Source organism: Xenopus laevis, chromosome 1L (genome assembly GCF_017654675.1).
Source record: "Xenopus laevis strain J_2021 chromosome 1L, Xenopus_laevis_v10.1, whole genome shotgun sequence".
Lineage (NCBI taxonomy): Eukaryota > Metazoa > Chordata > Amphibia > Anura > Pipidae > Xenopus > Xenopus laevis.
This window is the reverse complement of record NC_054371.1, coordinates 222,513,078-222,534,383: the sequence shown is the minus strand read 5'-3', so window position 1 is coordinate 222,534,383 and position 21,306 is coordinate 222,513,078. Positions and strand designations below refer to the sequence as shown.

Below are 21,306 nucleotides of genomic sequence, written 5' to 3'. Positions count from 1 at the left end.
ATAATCTTTTATTCCATCTATTTAGCCACTTTGTTCTCAAAGAAATAGGGAATGGCCATGAAATAGGCCAAATGTTTAGCAGCACCTGGGCCCACCGGGAGTTTTCCTGGTATCCCTGTGGGCCAGTCTGACACTGGGCATGGAGGAGGATCAAGCCCATTTAAGCCGATGCCTTGATCTGGAGACACTGACCCCCAAGACATGCCGTTATACAGGGAGATGCCAACCCAGAAAATACTTGACCAGAGGTAAATAGTTAGGACCACCATATGGCGTTTACTTTCATGTGGTACGGTGGCTTATCAAATTTATAATCATAATAACTAAAAAAACCCTGTTTTATAAAATACATGCAGCGGCTTAGATACTAAATTCATTTGTGAAACGGGAGCAGGGAATGTGCATTGATCAAATTTTACTTTCTTTTTTGTATGTTTGAAATAATGCTGGCCGGATCAGATGCATTTCCTTTGTATTTTTATTTGGCCTTGCCCCTTTTTCTTGAAAAGGAATAGTAAGCTCTCGTCGCATTAGAAGCTTTTCCCTGAAAAGGAAAGTTATTTAGATAATTTACCTGGCTGGATAACGGTTTCTTCAAGTCTGTGCCCTTATACAGCACAGGAGTTCTGTTACCCAGGCCTTACCAGGCTGCAGGTGAATTAAATAAAGCCATAATAGGTAGGAAATTAATTAGGCTGCACAAGCTTCTCCTTGGAACTTTCCTCTAAGGGTAAGGGCACACAGGCAGATTCGGGGAGATTAGTCGCCCCGAATCACCCCCACAAATCTCCTCTTCTTCGGGGCGACAATCTCCCCGAACTGCCTTCCTCCACCTTCCCGCAGGCTAGAATGAAAAATCGTTTTTTCATTCTAGCTGACAGGAAGGTAGGGGAAGGCAGTTCGGGGACATTGTCGCCCCGAAGAAGAGGAGATTTGTGGGGGTGATTCGGGGCGACTAATCTCCTCGAATCTGCCTGTGTGCCCTTACCCTAAAGGGATAACCTGATTATAGATAACTTTCCTGATTTTCCTTTTCAAGACTAGTGTAGTTAAACCATATATTTGATTGATCCGGCACATGCATTCTGATTGGTATAATCATGTAGTATATCTGCTTCTAAAGCATGTGCACTCATGCAGCACAGGGGTTTAGTTGCACAGCTTTTCATGCTGCAGGTGAACCAATAAAGGCCAACCCCCAGGCTGGAGATTAATTAGCCAACCTAGCCTCATTCTGTGAAAGCAATAGCCCATATAGAAGTTTTATATATATATATAGTTATATATAGTTATATATATATATAGTTTTCTTCTAAAAGCTTGTGCAGGTAAGAACTATACGGTCCGACTGTCTAATGAAGACACTGCTCATTGTGTCCACATCTGATAGTCGCGGCGGATGTAATGTAGTTCTTACCTGTGACTTTTCAATCAGACCAATTAGATTTTTGACGCCTGCGTCTCCGTCCAATTTGTCGCATGTGTTTTGTCGCCGGGCATCGATCTGACGGGAAACGCTCATGTAGTTGAGGCCTTAGGGGAAACAAGCCCATTTTCTTTAGGCACTTTTAACCACACAGCACATGTGACTGCTTATAGTTGCAGTATAACTTGCATGGCTAATGAGCAGCTCTCATTTTTGTGCATCAAGCAGCTTGTCAAGGAAGAGAAACTGAACTTTTACCCTGAGAACTTCATAGGATCTGTCCAAATCCAGGCACTCTGGACGCAATGGACGCCCTTGGCCCAGATTGGGCCCTCACAGAACTTGCACAGGTAGAAATATCCGGTCCTGGAGCTTCTGCTGGTAGCGGTGGGGAACCAACTATGCTTTGCTAATTTCTGTTGCCCACTACTATGTGAAGGAACAGGAAAAATAATTTCCTGGGTTGGAGACAACTTTAAAAGTTCAGGAGTACCAGGGAGATATATACAGATAACTTTATTTATTTTGTAAATGAGGAATCACATACCAGGGGAGCATTAAGATTGCCAATCATGGCTGCCAATCCCTTTCGTACAAGAAAACTGTAGCTTTTAGAATGTTAATGGCGCCTTACAGCAGCCACTATTGTATTTCTGGTTGCCAGATTGCCTGGGCCTGGTTGAGGATATAGTCTGGTGTCAACCAATATAATCCCAATGGAAGCAATAAAGATCCTGTTCCTTATAACTTACTCTTAGTACAGGGGGTAAGATTGCTTTGGAGAAAATCCTGCATCTCTCTCCAGCATGTTTCCTGGGCTATACAGTGGGGTACAAGCTCCCCACCCCACATTAAGGGAAGAGGAAAGAAAGGGGATTGTGAAACTGGGCAGAAAGGAGAGCCGGGTGGCTCCAGGAGATGCCCTGCCCCTGGGTAACACCGCACATACACATTCTGCTTGCCATTTTTCCTTGCCCATGCTAAAGCTTCATTTGCAAAGAACAAACTGTCATAATTCTGGTCTTTCTCCCCAACGCAGAAAAGAACAGGGCCCCGGGCTCTCTCTATGGGAAGTATACAGTCCTGATATTCCGACTTTCTTGGGTCATGTATCGTGGAGCTGAACTGCATGGCTCCTAAGTGTGTTGTTTGAGCTCTTTCTAGCTGGAAGGGGATTCCCTCCACAGATATATTCCCATAAGTAAGATGGTTTCCATTTACTGCATTGGTCCCATTGATACAAACAGTAGCTTGAAACTGCGGCAGATAAGAGGCCATACACAGTGCAATCTCTGCCCCTTTGCTCACTCCGACCACTCCAACTCCATCCCCCGACACCTGCAAGAAATTAATGTAGATTAATAATAACAGTATTCTTTCCTTGGGCAAAGACACCAGACCTACAAAGTTCGACACCTTCCTGGAACCAAAAGAATGTACAGATAATCATCTAAAGAATACATTTCTATACATACTTTAGGGTTCCTTAAAAGAAATTGAGCAGCCTCTTCAAAGTATGTGAGGTCCACATCCCCCAAAAAGCTTGGAAGATCTTCATAAGCAAAGTAAGCGAGGGCAAGGGAGGCGAACCCTCTACTGGCCAATAGGCTGCTTCGGGACTCCAGGAGGCCTCCAATCCAACCAAACATGTCAATGACTCCTGGGAAGGGACCTTCACCTAAAATTGAGATCAATCATCAGCCTCCAACTTGATCACTATCTTCTGAACATTAGACAACAAAATAACTCTTCCCCCACAAAATGTGGACACATTTCCCTAGTATTTTCCACCAAGAAATGACATCCTATTGTGCCAAAGGGTGCCTGGGTGCCACATTTTGTACTACGTGTAAAATAAACTAGAATGCATTATGTCTTTCAATACGAACAGGAGGAACTGGCTTTTTACCAAGCCTGGTGAGGTCAAAAGAAAAAAGAAAAAGGGCTGTTCAGCTCTGCTGTCCTTCAGGGTTTTCTTCAAATAGGATGCCAAAGTCAGTAGCCCACAAGGATCACTCACTAAGCACTACTGCATCTATTAAGTGACTTGTCTTGAGCGGTGACTTTGAGTGAGTATATGAAACTCCATAAGGGTGGTGAATGTCAAATGTTGGGGATAAAGAACCTCATAGGGAAGGTGCTGCTTTCATAAAGAGTAAGCGATGATGGAAAAGAAAAGCTTTTCTGGTAGCAGGATTCTGGCACCTCCACAGCTCTGCTATATGATTCATAATGTTATTAAAGGAGACCAGAATGGGGCACAGACAAGTTCAGGGACATCATGTTATTGGGAGGTGAGTAGACAAATTGTCATGATTGACACTTTCCATTCCAAGGAAATATTTTACGTTATTTAATCTGCTGGGAACTCTCAAAGTACAACTAGCTAGGACAACTGTGACTTCAACGTTTAGGATGGATCCTCCTGTCTGGGCCTATGAAACACATGACATTGTTTAGCTTGATATCATGGGAAAGTGTAAAACAGGCATGTCACAAACGGGTTGGTAGTTGTGGGGGTTGGGCTGGCCACAGACAGGGGTATTTAATAATGGGGCATCAACTGGGTTTATTAGGAAAAATGCATTTTTTTCCATTATGGGCCACCCAATAATGCCAGGAGATCTGTAGGCATCAGTAGGGGAGATCCCTGCTAACTTAGTAGTATGGGGTCCCATGATTGCTGATGGCTGCCCTCGAGAAGGCTCCTAAAACAGTGAACTAGTTGGAAGATCCTACTACATATAGCTTGTGCCTGTGCTGGAAGTATGAAGAAACGTGGTTACGATCCAGTGTCACTGATTTCTTGTGCCACATTATCACCCTATGATGATACTGAGGGATGATGAGTAGAACAAGAAAGTGCAGGAAACTCTGCCCATTGCCCTGTTGAATCCAGCCAATCAAGAATGATATAAAGATAATGAAATTCATGTTTATAATGTACGGGGCTGGGCAGTGGACATCTCATGTATTTCTGCATCTCACCTGGTGGGAGGAAAAGTGCCCCTCGGACCCGTCCATCTCTGACCTCCAGCCGTCTCACCCCGGGAGCTACATACCACCTCTCCACCACTGTAGTGACGGCAGGAATTTGATCCATGGAGAAAAGCATCACAGTAGGATACAGCTCCAGGTGCACACGGAAAGGGCTCCCCATAACATCCCGCTTTATCAGCTTCCGGTACGGGGGAATTGGTTTTAGATACCAGAACAGTCCCATAGGGTGAAGACCTTGGAAATCTCCTCCTGTGGCTTCTGACTGATCCAGATCCACTTTGCCCTCAGTATCAGTCTTGTAAAAGGCCCTGGAGTAGAATATCCCCCCTTTCTTATCCTGTACCCAGGCTTTCAATGTTATCATTGTCTGCGGGGGAAGCCCCCAAGCTCGAATCCTCACGGCTCATCTGCCAGAGAAACCTCAGGGGTGGCAGCAAGCCCGATCATTTCTGGAGAAGCTGAACGGCACCACACAGATCCTGAAATAGACTGAAATACCTGGGGTCAACAACCCCCAGGTGCAGGGGAGTGTATTGTCCCAGAATAATCCTCACACTGCACAGATAATACAATGTATAAAGAGATATGGCTTATTATTGCCCTTATATCTCTTCCTAGAGAAGAACATATACTACCTTCATTTATATAACACCTTTATGCAGCTCTTTACAGATTATTCTGTATTCAGTAGTTAGAACCAGCTGTGCAGCCATATCATTAATGCTTAATGCTAGTAGTTACTTTTACAAATAACTTCAAAATCATTGTAAAATTGCTTGGGGGTTATGTATATACACATCATTTTTGCTTTTCAGTCATTCCAAAATGCACCTGACAGTTGCAATGTGACAGTCAGAGGGGATGGACCTATACACACTACCTTTCAAGAATACTCAGTAACTGCACACAGCTGCACTCTACTGTACCTCATACATATTTATTTCCTAAGAACTGACCTTTATGTACAATGCAAACAGTAAAGCAATAGGGATGTCGCGGACTGTTCGGCGGCGAACTTGTTCGCGCGAACATCGGCTGTTCGCGTCCGCCGCAAGTTCGCGAACGTCGCGCGACGTTCGCCAATAGGCGTTCGCGTCAAAATCATTCGACCATTCGACCATTCGATCGCTAAAATCGAACGATTTTCGTTCGATTCGAATGAAAATCGTTCGATCGAACGATTAAAATCCTCCGATCGTTCGAATCGAACGATTTTCGGATGTTCGAAGTTCGCGAACTGTTCGCAATTTTTGCCAGTGTTCGCGAACGGCGTTCGCGAACACATTATCGGCGGTTCGCTACATCCCTATAAAGCAATGCAGTGGTGGCGACCCCCACCCCTATGCACCAAGGGCCCCATCTCCCATGCTCACAGTGATTGGCTGCAAAAAAACCCCCCAAAACCTGGAGGAGAGGGAGGTGTATTTTAATGCTTTCCCTGCCAGCTTTACAGCTTTGTTTGTCAGCCAATATTTTGTGCTTTTTCACTTTAGGGGCATTTCTGCAGATAGTTTTCTTTTAATAAAATAATTAGGGAATATCTAGATATATGTTCAATACATCATTTTTGTTTCAGGACAAACAAAGCTTCCTGAATTGGCCTGACATTTTGTGTAATATCACTTTTCAGCCATTGGCACTGAATAACCCACCTGTCTCCAGTCCCCACTGTATGTACACCCCCAACACTGTATGTACACCCCACAACACTGTATGTACACCCCACAACACTGTATGTACACCCCCCAACACTGTATGTACACCCCCAACACTGTATGTACACCCCCCAACACTGTATGTACACCCCCCAACACTGTATGTACACCCCACAACACTGTATGTACACCCCCAACACTGTATGTACACCCCCAACACTGTATGTACACCCCACAACACTGTATGTACACCCCACAACACTGTATGTACACCCCCCAACACTGTATGTACACCCCACAACACTGTATGTACACCCCCAACACTGTATGTACACCCCCCAACACTGTATGTACACCCCCAACACTGTATGTACACCCCCCAACACTGTATGTACACCCCACAACACTGTATGTACACCCCACAACACTGTATGTACACCCCACAACACTGTATGTACACCCCCAACACTGTATGTACACCCCCCAACACTGTATGTACACCCCAACACTGTATGTACACCCCACAACACTGTATGTACACCCCACAACACTGTATGTACACCCCACAACACTGTATGTACACCCCCAACACTGTATGTACACCCCACAACACTGTATGTACACCCCCAACACTGTATGTACACCCCCCAACACTGATGTACACCCCCAACACTGTATGTACACCCCCCAACACTGTATGTACACCCCCCAACACTGTATGTACACCCCCCAACACTGTATGTACACCCCCAACACTGTATGTACACCCCCCAACACTGTATGTACACCCCCAACACTGTATGTACACCCCCAACACTGTATGTACACCCCCCAACACTGTATGTACACCCCCAACACTGTATGTACACCCCACAACACTGTATGTACACCCCCCAACACTGTATGTACACCCCACAACACTGTATGTACACCTCACAACATTGTATGTTTACCAACACTGCTAACTTCCCCTTTAACTAACACACCCCCTCTTCTCCACCAATAGGAAAATGGAGCAGTGTGACGCCCAAGCTTCTCCCCCTGAATGTAGAGATTATGGGGACACCTCCACCCCAGGTTTCCACTTACCTCTGTCTGTTCTATGTGTTACCTGGACGGAGACTACTCACAGGACAAAGAACTGCAGAAGATATTGAGAGAGGCAAGACTCGTCCTTCCCAGAGCCACCCCCAGGATTGTAATGATTCACTGGCAGGGGCTGTACAGATCAGTCTTATGAAAGGGAACTATCGTAAAAATTAAATAAAATAAAAGCTTCAGCAAACTGAAATAATAAACTTTCTATATACAAACAATTAAAAAATCTCTGCCATTTCTGAAATAATCAAGTTTATCTTCACTATCCCTCTCTCAGCATCTGTTTCTCTTCATTCTATCTTCATGCAGCAGTTGGGTGTCAGATATTCATTGACAGTTAGATCCAATATATCTTATAGGGGGGCTCCTTTTGCCTAGAATATGTATTAGAGATCACTCTATTAAACTCACCAGACATCATGTCTCTCTACATGCAGAATTTGTGCAAAAGGCAGTTATTTTGTTAGATTCTGTTTGTACTTGAATCAGTTATTGGAGTGAGCTCTAATTCATCTGCTAGGAAAGGAACCCTCCTATAAGATATATTGGATCTAAAGCTGGCCATAGACACACAGATCCTATCGTATGAATCGAGGATTTGTATGATTTTCGGATCGTGTGTGGAGAGTGCCGACAGCTTTCGTCCGGCAGAGAACGGTCGTTTGGTCGATCGTTCAGGTTTGATTTTGACACGATCGATTCCGCCAGAGCCCATTGCACATCGTAATCGGATCGTTCGCCCATACGGCTGAACAATCAGATTACCCCCGATATAGCCATGCTCGTTAATGGCATATCGGGGAAAGATACGCTCGTTTGGCGATGTTGCCAAAAGAGCGGATCTTTGCGTCCATGGCCACCTTAACTGTCAATGAATATCTGACACCCAACTGCTGCATGAAGACAGAATAAAGAGAATCAGATTTTGAGAGAGGAATGGTGAAGATAAACTTGATTATTTCAGAAACAATGGAGAATTTTTAATTGATTGTATTTAGAAAGTTTCTTACTTCAGCATGAGGATTTTTCCAGCCAAAGGCATTCAGAGTATAGAGTATCAAAAATGTAATTTGTGATGTTAGTTTTTTTTTTCTTCTAAATTGACTTCTACTTCAAATCAGCTCACAAATGTAAAAACCTTGAATGTTTGCTTATTTATTAAAAAATCAAATAAAAAAACGTAATCATGGAAAAAAAACTTGAATACCTCGAATTTATGAGTTAAAAAAAGCTCAAAAAAAACCTCTCAAAATCTCAAATTAAAAAAATTGCTTGAATTTTTCCTAGATTAACGCCCATTGACTTCTATTAGACCTCACAAGCTTTTACATTCCGAAGTTTTACATTTGAATTTTTTGTGCTTAATAAATATCACACGTTTGTGGTTTTGAAAATACAATTTGAATTTGTGATTGTTTTGTGCAAAACAATTTGAATTGCGTGAAAAATTTGAAATGTATATTGGAAGTTGCTTAGAAAACAGTTTTGGCACCTTTGCCTGTCATTAACTCTGGGCAGAGGTTGATGTTGCCATCTGGCATGACACTGATAATGCAGAGGCGGGGTGATAATGTCACGGGGCAGGGCTATGACACAGCGATTGGCTGAGTGCCACATCAATCACTGGGAGTCCTGCCCCGTTTTCTAGTTAGGAAAACTGAGAAGGCAATTTTTGACCCGGGGCCCTTCCAAAAACCAAGCTGTCTGGGTCAAAACTAGACAGGTGAGGAGAAAGGAGAAAGCTTGATCTTGTCACCTCATTTTCCATTTTGGAACTGATGACATCACTAAGCACCGTTTATAAGGATCTGATTTACAGGATATTCATGGCTCTTGTGTATTATTATATAGTGAATAAAGTACCCCGTCTTGTAAAATATAAGGATATTATAAGTTACCGAGGAGTTTCATGACCATATAAAAACACGAGGCCGAAGGCCGAGTGTTTTTATACAGGTCATGGAACTCCGAGGTAACTTCTAATATCCTCATATTTTACAACTGGGGGTACTTTATTTATTATAATACACAAATTTCAGTGAGTCATGTGACAGAAATGACATCAGAACTCACCGTTTATAACTGATGACATCAGAACTCACCGTTTATAAGGATATAATTTACAGGATATTCATGGCTCTTGTGTATTATTATAAGGATATAATGTACAGTTTGTTGCATAAGAAAATAGATTGGCAGATAACTTGCACTTACAGAATCTAGTAGTAGAGTTAAGTCTAAAGCAACTGGACTTTTCTTGAAAACATTTCTCCACTGTCTGAGCAGCTTCTTCAGTGAGTGGTAGGGAATTCCATGGCTTACACTTCAGTTAGACTTGGGGTCCTGCCACAGCATTGTTTGGATCTAGACCCATGACACCATTGGTAGTTTGTGTTACTGCTGTTATTTTATTGTGTTAGAAAGGAAATCAGCAGATATACAGTATGTGGAATAAATCATTTGTTGGCATTTATAAAGATTTGTTAGGTAACAATGACCTCTGTGTGTGTGAGTTACAGGTTTGTCCCTCTCGCCTCTCATACAGGGGACCAGCAATACTGTGCAGTCCGTCCAGGAATAAAGCAAATAAAACCCCAGGGAAGCAATATTGATCCTGTTCATTATAACTTACTCTTGGTACAGGGGGTAAGATTGCTATGGAGAAAATCCTGCATCTCTCTCCAGCATGTTTCCTGGGCTATACAGTGGGGTACAAGCTCCCCACCCCACATTAAGGGAAGGGGAAAGAAAGGGGATTGTGAAACTGGGCAGAAAGGAGAGCCGGGTGGCTCCAGGAGATGCCCTGCCCCTGGGTAACACCGCACATACACATTCTGCTTGCCATTTTTCCTTGCCCGTGCTAAAGCTTCATTTGCAAAGAACAAACTATCATAATTCTGGTCTTTCTCCCCAACGCAGAAAAGGACAGGGCCCCGGGCTCTCTCTATGGGAAGTATACAGTCCTGATATTCTGGCTTCCTTGGGTCATCTGCAGTGGGACTAAAATGCATGGTTTCTGAATGTGTTATTTGAGTTCTTTGTACCTGGTAGGGGATTGCCTCCATGGAAATATTCCCATAAGAAAGACAATGGCCATATAATGCATTGGCCCCATTGATACAAACAGTAGCTTGAACCTGCGGCAGATAAGAGGCCATACACAGTGCAATCTCTGCCCCTTTGCACACTCCGACCACTCCAACTCCATCCCCCGACACCTGCAAGAAACAAAATGTACATTAGTAATCACAGTATTCTTTCCTTGGGTAAGGAGAACATCAGGCCCTATATTTACTTAGAAAATAAGACCTTCTGGTCTGATTCAGAGGGAAGGAATCAATCAGAATATGATGTGTCTAATACATAGGGGCAGATTCACTAAATGGCAAAGTGGCCGTCGCTAGCGACAATTCGCCAGAAATCCATTCCGCAGGGACATCGCAATTTACTAACGAGTAGACGTCAATTCGCAAGCGAAAGAGATCGTCGCTAGCGTTCATTCGAATGCTATCGCCAGGCAACTTTTCACTCTGGCGAAAGGTTGTAACTCTGCAAATTTACTAATAGGTGAATTTTACTACCTCAATCTTACGTTAGTGACATCATATCCTGTATGTCACAAATGCATTAAAGTTGAAAAAACACTGACGACTTTTCTTTTTTTAAAGCTGGGTTGCCTTCAAAAGTCCAAACTATTAAACTATTTTTGTGTGAGTATTTTTTTTAAAACTAAATTGAGGGGGCTTGCCACATTTGTTTAAGGGTGGGCTCGTGTCTAGGGCATTAGAGGATCTCTTCTGTCTTTATGATGGTTGATTGGACATGTGTTTGATAAAATGGCCACTTCAGGTATTTGCGCCAATATTACTATTAAAGACATCCATACAACTATTCTATCCTATTCTAATTAACCTAAGAGAAAGAGTGCTAGTGAAGTTGAACGCTAGCATCAGTTTGCTTTGAAATGCTCGCACTGTCGAAGCAATGCTAGCGAAAAGTTGCCAGCGTTCCACACCCAGGACGCAACTTCACATTTTAGTTAATTAGCTTAGCGGTAACAAATTTGTGCCTGGAGAAGTGGCATGGAGTGTGGTGAAGCGGTTGCTGCCGACAATTCGCCCTTTAGTGAATTTGCCCCATGGTGCTTAGTACAGAGGTATCACTTGCCTATGACAAGGAGGATCCATATCTTGAGAACTTTCCTATGTTGTACCATTCCTTTCTGTATAGGGTTACATCCTGTCCACTTTTGACACTGACAGACTGGTTTTCGGAAGGGCTGCTTGGGTCAAAACTACCTGCTCGGTTCTCCAACATGGAAAGCCAGACGGGTTCTCCTTGATTGACAAGCATAGTCCCGCCCACAACATCACACATCCTGCCCACCATATCATGTGTCCTGCCCATCATGTCACGCACCTCGCCCCACAATGTCAGGTGCCCCACCCCCTGTCCTGGATGCCACATAGAGGAAAGGTGGTATAACTAGATATTACTGGGCCCCACAGCAAATTATTTTTCAGGCCCCCATGTCTAAAGGTTGACCAGTTTTAATTTTATTTAATATTTATTGAAATTGTATATGAATTAGGGCCTCATGGGCCCCCCTGCAGCTGCAGGGTCTGTTTCCTCTGTAGTTATGCCCCTGATTTTTTCCTTATCTTGCTTGGCCTTCTCCAGTGTTCTGCCAGTACTAGACCAGCTTGGCATTCTCTGAACTTCTCTACATGATACCATACTGATCAGTGAACCCTGTGCATGTTGATGATGTATTGGGCTCAGGCATTAGTTACCCTTTAGTACACTTGTTTCGTGATTTTAGTAGCAATATAGTATGTGCATTGTTGCCCATAGTTCCAAACCTTTGAGGACCTAAAGCAATGTAGGCACAATCATCTAACAACCATCTATACATACTTTAGGGTTCCTCAGTAAAAACTGTGCAGCTTCTTCAAAGTATGTGAGGTCCACCACTGCCATAAATTTTGGAAGATCTTCATAAGCAAAGTAAGCGAGGGCAAGCGAGGCAAACCCTCTACTGGCCAATAGGCTGCTCCGGAACTCCAGGAGGCCTCCAATCCCACCAAACATGTCAATGATTCCTGGGAAGGGACCTTCACCTTCAATATAGAACAGAATTACTAACCTTCAGCTTAATCTGTAATTTGAAACTGGTAATATTTTTCTGAAAAAATATTATAGTTGGCCAAGTGTTTAACCAAGAATGTGCGTGAATGATCTTCTTGTTAAATGTGAAAAAAGCTTGGGATTCGGGAAAGGGTGTTTCAATGACATTTAGAGACAGCAGTGACTGATCCCCAATCACTACCAGCATGAGTTTGCATGTATAAACCCTCAATTTACTATCACAAGCACTACAAGTATATTTATGACCAGAAGGAATGGTAACTGTTGAATTGGAAAGGGTGCTCCTAGTTCATTCCAACCAGTTCTCAAGAGCTTAAAAGCTTATAGAGTAATTTATTACTAGAAACTAGCTTTTACTAATGAAGACCAAGTCAAAATATCTAACAAAATAGCTTTCCTAGCTCTGGGCTCCATAGGATGCCTCCCACTGGGCTCCGTCACTTAGCCCTATTGGAGCTGGGTTTAGATTCAAGATGCAGAACTAGGGTTGCCACCTGGCAGGTATTTTACTGGCCTGGCCGGTAAAAATGATGGTTGATCCCAATGTTATTAATAGGGAAAAATGATAAATATATAGGAAGGCCGGTATTTTTTTCCAGAAAAGGTGCCAACCCTATGCAGGACCCTAAAATAACCAGTCTAAAGTGACTCATCTTGAGTGATGAGAATTGAGGTAGTAGTATCGTAAACTATAATTCCAAGAAAATCTAGGACTTAGCCCCAGGGCCCCCCACAGACACAGGACTGTAAGTGTTAGTATATATTTATATACACAAATAACTGGCAAAATTGGACACTTGTTCATCTCATGTATTTCTGCATCTCACCTGGTGGGAGGAAAAGTGTTCCTCGGACCCGTCCATCTCTGACCTCCAGCCGCCGCACCCCGGGAGCAACATACCACCTCTCCACCACTGTAGTGACGGCAGGAATATGATCCTCAGAGGGGACAAGCAGCACAGTAGGATACAGCTCCAGGTGCACATGGAAAGGGCTCCCCATAACATCCCGTTTTATCAGCCTCCGGTACGGGGTAATTGGTTTTAGAGACCAGAACAGTCCCATAGGGTGAACACCTTGGTAATCTCCTCCTGTGGCTTCTGACTGATCCAGATCCACTTTGCCCTCAGTATCAGTCTTGTAAAATGCCCTGGAGTAGAATATCCCCCCTTTCTCATCCTGTACCCAGGCTCTCAATGTTATCATTGTTTGCGGGGGGAGCCCCCAAGCTCGAATCCTCACCGGCTCATCTGCCAGAGAAACCTCAGGGGTGGCGGCAAGCCCAATCATTTCTGGGGAACCTGAACAGCACCACGCAGATCCTGAAATAGACTGAAATACCAGATATCACCACCTAAATATTTTTCTTTTTGCCAGCTTGCCCCTTTGTTTTTTTAAACTAGCCCAGGGTACGTTGCAGTGGAGCGCAGCCATTTTTATTTTTTTCCTAGGAGCTCCTATTGTGGCTGCTCAAGTTGGGCAGCAGAACAGGTTGGTGGGTCAGAGCCAGGCTGGGATTATAAATTATATCTAATGCCTCTGAGTATCATGCTTACCAGAAATGGCAATAACTTTAGGGGACCCTGTAATTATTAAAGGAATAGTTCAGTGTGAAAAGAAAAACTGTGTAAATAAATAGGCTGTGCAAAATAAAAAATGTATCTAATATAGTTAGTTAGGCAAAAATGTAATGTATAAAGGCTGGAGTGACTGGATGTGTAACATAATAGCCAGAGCACTACTTCCTGCTTTTCAGCTCTCTAACTCTGAGTTAGTCAGTGACTATAAGGGGGGCCACATGGTACATATCTGTTCAGTGAGTTTGTAATTGATCCTCAGTATTCAGCTCAGATTGAAAAGCTACAGATATGACCCATGTGCCCCCCCTCAAGTCTCTGATTGGTCACTGCCTGGTAACCAGGGTAACCAGTCAGTGTAAACCAAGAGAGCTGAAAAGCAGGAAGTAGAGTCCTGACTGACTTGTTATACATCAAATCACTCCAGCCTTTATTCATTATATTTTTGGCTAACTAACTATATTAGAAACATTTTTTATTTTGCACAGCCTGTCTATTTACCCAGTTTTTATTTTTACACTGAACAATTCCTTTAAAGGCGACATATTGAATAAATAAGAAAAATTTGTAGGCAGTGATGTATACTATATGGTGATGGTTTTACTTGTGGGTGTAAATTAGTAAATTAATTAAAATGGACCCTTTACTGGAGCTCCCTATAGATTTTCACTGGTCCCTGTCTATGTGGGGTGGGCGTGTCCTAACCGTCCCTGCCAGAAGCACAGTAGAAAGGGAGACAGCCAATCACAGCCCTGCGGTCACACAAGCAAAGACAGGCTTCAGTTCCCTATCAGGTCAGGCTAGCTGCTGATTGGTTCCTGACCTACAGTGCAGTGTGCTGAATGCCGCCGCCTCCCCTGTACAACCTGGGAAAGGAGGCAGCAGGAAGTGGATCAGATGGGCGGAACTAGTTGGGTTTTTGCAGACATTTTCAATAAAGTAACCAGAAATACTACTTTTTAAAGCACATTCCTTCTGTATCTAAAGAATTGAATGCACTGGTTCATTTACATAGTATGTCTCCTTTAAGAATAATTACGATCTTGTTTCCAGGCTCAGCCCCATGTACATATCCTCAGATGACACCTGTCCCGAATCCCTAGGAGGGAACAAGGCTTCTGGAAGTCAGTAGTGTATATTTAGCTGTTGCTGAACGGCCGCTTCAGTGACTCATGTCAATAAATAGTAAAACCTTTAAACATTATACCCCACTCAGTCCTGTAATAATAAAACAGTAGCTTGTACTTGATCTCAACTAAGATATAATTAATCCTTTTTGCTGACAGAACAATTCGACCGGGTTCATTCAATGTTTAAATGATTTACTAGTAGACTTAAACTGGCTATAGATGTTGAGATTCGATAAAGGATCCGATCCTCATCGTGAGACCACGATTTTCTCGGAACGATCGTACGAATTGACCATCAACTAAAAAGACCAATTTGCCAGGAAAACAAAGGGGATCTGCCAGCTTGGCCCTGCAAACATAGATACATTGCACTGGGACCAACAAAGATTTTTTAACCTGGCCGAAAAATTCCTGACAGATCGTTCGAATCCCACTAATCGCACGATAATTTCAAAGGATTGGTCGGACTTCACTAAAATTGGTAGTTCGGCAAGAAGAATTGGGGAGATTAAGGGGCAGATTTATTGAGGATCGAAGTGAAAATTTGAATTCAAATTTTTTTTATGGTCAAAATCGCCAAATTCGACTAGGGAATTATCAAAACTCGATTCAAGCTTATTTAAAAATAAAATTTTGATTAGATGTTCAAGATTTATCACACTCTGGCCCTTTAAGTATTCGAAGCACTGCGTATCTTGTCGGCGCTATAAATGAAACGATGATTTGACTATTCGCCACCTAAAACCTGCAGAAGCCAATGGGAGGGGTCCAGTGACCAATTTTGTAGCCTTCCTGACATTCGAGTTTTTTTCGGAGAAAATTGAGATTCAAGTTTTCGGGTCGGTAAAATTAGTAATATATGGTGTTGCTTTTACAGGGTGCTAAAAATTTATATTGTCTTCAAAATTAGCCCCTTTATTGGAGCTCCTATAGATGTTCTCTGGTCCCTGTTTCAAATGAGGGGTGGGCGTGTCCTAACGGTCCCTTCCAGAAGCACAGTACGAGGGGGACAGCCAATCACAGCCCTGCAGTCACACAAGCACAGACAGCCTTCAGTTCCCTATCAGGTCCTGCTAGCTGCTGATTGGTTCCTGTCCTACAGTGCAGTGAGCCGAGAGCCACTAGGAATTTAGGGAGCAGGAAGTGGAAGAGAAGGGAGGGATTATTAGGGTTTTTGCAGAAATATTCAATAAATCAGCCTGAAACACTACTTTTTTAAGCATAATTTTTCTATATCTAAATGAGTATCACCCACTGGTACATTCTTATTTTTTACACAAAATGTCTCCTTTAATAAATAACCCCCCCAATCGAATTTCGAGTAAAATCGAATTCATGTGAAAAAGTCACGTGAATTCGAAATTCGAACCTTGGTAAATGTACCTCTTAAAGTATGGAGATCCAAATTACAGAAAGATCCCTTATCCAGAAAACCCCAGGTCCCCTGCATTCCATATAACAAGTCCCGTACCTGTACTTACAGAAGAGAGTGTTCCAACACTTGCACTTGCCCAGGCCCTTGAGCAGTTCTCTAATTTGAGTGAATTACAAGCCCCATATTGACATTTTGTTTACTGTGATATTTCTACTGGCAGCAGCTTGCTCTGACACAGGACAATGATATCAGGGAGCTCCCCTGTTTGTGCAGTCATGTCCCACCCCCAATAGGAAGTCTCCCCTGAATGTAAGGTCTATAGGGGCACCTCCACCGACAGGTTTCTCCCATGCCAACACTTACTCACCCAAAGAACTGCAGCCGAATGTGTGAGAGGGGTGGAGTTTGCTCTGTTGGGTGCCACCCACACTGGCTGGTCTCTAATTTAGGAGTTAAAGGGGTGGTTCACCTTTCAGTTAACTGTTAGTATGTTAAAAATGGCAAATTATAAGAACCTTTTCAAATGACATTCATTTTTTATTTTTTATATATTTTTAATCATTGGCCTACTTTTTCTGACTCTTTCCAGCTTTCAAATGGGGGTCACTGAACCCATCTAAAAACAAATGCTCTGTAAGGCTACAAATGTATCATTATTACTACTTTTTATTACTCCTCTTTCTATTCAGGCCTCTTCTATTCATATTCCAGTCTCTTATACATATCAATGGTTGCTAGGGTAATTTGCACCCTAGAAACCAGATTGCTGAAATCGCAAACTGGAGAGTTGCTAAATAACTCAAAAACCACAAATAATAAAAAATAAAAACCTATTGCAAATTGACTCGGAATATCCCTCTCTCTACATCATACTGATATTTCATTTAAAGGTGAACAACCCCTTTACAGGGGATGTAAACCCAAAAATAAAATGTTGCCTAGTTAAAAGAAATTTTGATTGCAAACAATTTTCCAAGTTATGTGTCAATGTCATTGGTACTACAAACACATATCTCCAAACATTTTGGAAATAAAAAGAGCAACAAAACAGTTGCCACGCACAGCGCGGGGAAATACTTTTGGCCATGCCCATTTTTTGTGGCCACACCCTCTTAATTACCATGTTTATTTTTCAAAATTTGGCAGAATATGAAAGTTTGAACATATTTCTGTGTTTTTTTTTTTCCAGTTATTACAGTTTTGCTAATGAAGGTGATTACTGTCCAGGAGCCAAAAACTGTATGGCTACATAAACTATAATCGACCCGCACATGATCTGGCAACATGCACTCCTGAGATATTGAATTTTTTAAAAGCATGTACGGAGATAAAAGACATTTTATTTATGATGTAAATAATTAAGGCAATATTAATTTTGGCCTGTAGGGGAATTCTCTGCAGGAACCCATATAACGAAGTGCAGGAGAGCCTTCCTCTAATATCTAAAGGCAAGGCATATACTGCAGAGCCAGACCAGGTGGGAGGCTGCTAGGACTATGGATGTAGGAGTTCTGTACCAGGTCCACCTCAGAGGTGAGAGGTAGCAGAACTCAGGTCCGCCATCAGAAATTATGGGGCAAAAATGTCTGGGCCCTGCCCACCACCATAGGCACCTCCCATTCCCATAGGCCCCACCCCAGAGACCCCACACAACAAAAAGCCACACAAACATGGGCTCTAAAAACCCATTGGTTGCCAGGGTCCCCCCTACAAGTTAAAAAAAAACAATTGGTGGTCAGGGCCCCCCACAAAAGTTAAAAAAAACTTCACTGGTGGCCAGCCTCCCCCCTACAAGTTTAAAAAAAAAACCATCGGTGGGTAGGGTCTCCCCCACAAGGTATAAAAACAACATTGGCGATCAGGGGCTCCATAAAAACATTTTCAAAAATGGTGGCCAGGACCCCATTACACTTTAAAAATACAAATTGTGGTCAGGGGCCCCATAGAAAATTTTTTAAAAAAAGGTGGCCAGCCCCCCCCCCTTACAAGTTAAAAATACAATTTGTGGTCAGGGGCCCAATAGAATTTATTTAAAAAAAACATTGGCGGTCAGGGGCCCCATAAATTTTTTTTAAAAATGGTGGCCAGGCCCCCCCATACAAGTTATAAATACAATTTGTGGTCAGGGGCCACATAGAAGATGTTTAAAAAACATTGGTGACCAGGGTCCTATAGAGTATTAAAATAATATATTGGTGGCCAGGGGTTTAATAAGATTAAAAAAAACACACATTGGTGTTCAGTGGAACTTACATTAGGTTCTTATTTCTTGTCCTCGGTGAAGACAACTTCTTCGGTTTCCTTCGGATCTTTTCGCAGCTTCAGGGCTTCAACTTCGGGTCTATTCGCGCCTTCGGGTCTTTTCCTGGCTTCAGCTCCTTTCGCTGCTTCGATCTTTGGTGATTGGGGTCTTCAGGACTTTGGATGTTTGGGACTTTGGGTCTTTGGCACTTCGGAACTTCGGCGGTTCAGACTTCGGCGCTTTGTTTTGGTGCTGTCAGGGGTCCCTTTATGCCCGGACCCAGTATGACTGTACCCCCTGTACCCCCCTGATCCGTCCCTGGCAGTGCTAGTCAATAAGAGCAGCCTGTTGCCCCAACAAGGAGTTGATTTGGGGTTAGAGTTGCCACCTGGCTGGTATTTTACTGGCCTGTTCGGTAAAAATGATGCTTGATGCCAATGTTATTAATAAGAAAAAACTGCAAGAATATGGGAAGGTGCGGTATTTTTTTCCAGAAAAGGTGGCAACCCTATTTGGGGTAGTACCCGGGGCGATTGTGTGCAAGTTAGGGACCAGAGTATTCAGGAGTAAGTTAGGGAGAAGTCTATGGGAGCTGTGAACTGTGGTGAGGCAATTCGGGAGAAGATTGTGCTCTATATACTGGGCACAACAGAGAAGAGGGCGGCAGAGTTATTGGAAGGATCCTCTGGAGATGTGTTCATTTTATTTTGTGTAACGTTGGGCTGCCAGTGCTCCAGCTGTTTTCTGCCTCGATAAATCTAAGTTTCTATCCTATCAAATGATTCTAGAGTAGTGCTGGTCTGTGACTGGTTTATTCCTAAAATAAACCATGCTGCTCCAGCTCTTGGTTCTTCTGGGTATCTTTGTTATAGGTTATCAGATCTCATGTGTATACATATTTTGGAGTGCAGAGTAATGCATAATCTCTAGCGACTTGTTTGTGTTCTTTGCAAGTCTGAGCTATACACATGTATACCCTCAGGCATGGCTGGTCTCTCAGTTACACCTGGGGTCTCCCTGGCAGATGAGCAAGTGAAGATACCTGTATGGGGCCTCCCACCTCGGCAGCTTGTTACTATAAGAGCCTGGTTAAAGGATGAGAAAGGAGACATATTCCAGTCACGAGCTTTATACATCAGTACAATAGAAGTGGATCTTGCAAAGGCATCAGCCACTGGTGGAGATTCTCAAGGTGTTTTACCCAGCCACCCCCTTCCTCAGACTGATAAAATGGGGTGTAATGGGAAGCCCTTTCCTTATTCACCATGATGTTTATCCTTATGTTATGGTCCTTCCTTCTTATAAAGATTATCCCCAGTGTCGGACTGGCCCACCGGGATACCAGGAAAACTCCCGGTGGGCCAAGGTGTCAGTGGCCCCTCATGCTGCTAAACTTTTGGCCTATTTCATGGCCATTCCCTATTTCTATGAGAACAAAGAGGTCAAATAGATGGAATAATTGATTATAGTATGTAAAGAAAACAGTCTAGGAGAATAGAGGTTGATGGAGGAGATGGAGAATAATAGTACTGAGAGTGGCCCCTGGTCTAAGGTTTTTGGATGGGCCCCTGGTGTCCCAGTCCGACACTGATTATCCCTGTGCCACACACCTGGTGTACCCTGTCCGAGAAGGTAGAATCAGAGGAATCCTTTTCCTGCCCCAGGTGAGGGATGCACAGTATCTGATTTATTCTTTATTACCATTTCTTTTGTATTTAATTTTTTTTTTTATCCAACTCTTTTTCTCAGGTTTCTTTTCCATGTCTTTTTTTTTTTGCCCAAAATTACTTTCCTGTCTCAGGATATGTTATCGGTCTCTTATTTTAAAATCTGCAGTTTTTTTTGCAGTTTTATAGGGTTTGTTTTGCTTTTCTAATCTTTCTATCAGTAGTTCTTAGAGAGAATTCCTCTCTCCCTAATAATTTTATGTGAAATCATATATAATATGACACAGAAGGCACTACTGTAAACCCATTTACAATTGATATGTGTTTAATTAGAGTATTTTACATTCTCACAAACACTGCAGATCATTGCACTATTTCTAGCCCCCAGAGCATTCTGTTGGCCGTCCAGAACATCAGAAGAAGGGCATAGCTAGTAATATATCTACCATGAGGAACATATTGGTGTATTCATCATTCATTCAGGGTTAAAGTAACCCCGCTGACCGTTTAGGTGTATCTGGGAGCTATTAAAAACACCCTGTAGCTGCTGGAGGCCCCAGAAGGTATAAGGAACCCAGTCAGCCACTAATAGGCAGTTTAAATGAAAAATATCTGGTTTACAAATTTAGTAAATGGCCTGAAATTGTTTTTGTTTCTCATATAACATCAGCTACAGTAATAACATTTCTGTCTACAGTCTTCAGCAGAGAAGGTAATCCAAAGGAGTTAATATCAGACAACGGACCACAGCTTGTCTCATCTGAGTTTGAATTCTTTCTGAGAGAGAGGAATATTGTGCATAGGAAATCTTCAGTGTATTAGCCACAAGCAAATGGAGAAATCGACAGATTCAACAGAAGTCTGAAGAAACACTACAGACAGCAAATCTTACTGGGAAATCTTGGAAAGTATTTACAACAGAGTTCCTACATAACTACAGAGCAATGCGCCATGCAACAACCCAATCATCTCCAGCTGAATTATTACA

At 42.8% G+C, this 21,306-nt stretch overlaps 1 protein-coding gene and 1 pseudogene across 1 annotated transcript; both read right to left on the bottom strand.

Annotated features, from left to right (window-relative positions):
• Positions 1-2,167: 2,167 nt before the first annotated feature.
• Positions 2,168-5,270, bottom strand: LOC108718574 (annotated as a pseudogene).
• A 4,292-nt stretch (positions 5,271-9,562) lies between these two features.
• On the bottom strand, positions 9,563-13,664 carry LOC121393106 (acyl-coenzyme A amino acid N-acyltransferase 1-like). Its single transcript, XM_041570144.1, has 3 exons — positions 13,155-13,664; positions 12,097-12,299; positions 9,563-10,397 (listed from the first exon to the last, which is right to left on the bottom strand). Exons 1-3 carry the CDS (start codon positions 13,615-13,617, stop codon positions 9,801-9,803), a joined length of 1,263 nt encoding a protein of 420 aa, XP_041426078.1. The 5' UTR covers positions 13,618-13,664; the 3' UTR covers positions 9,563-9,800.
• Positions 13,665-21,306: the final 7,642 nt, after the last annotated feature.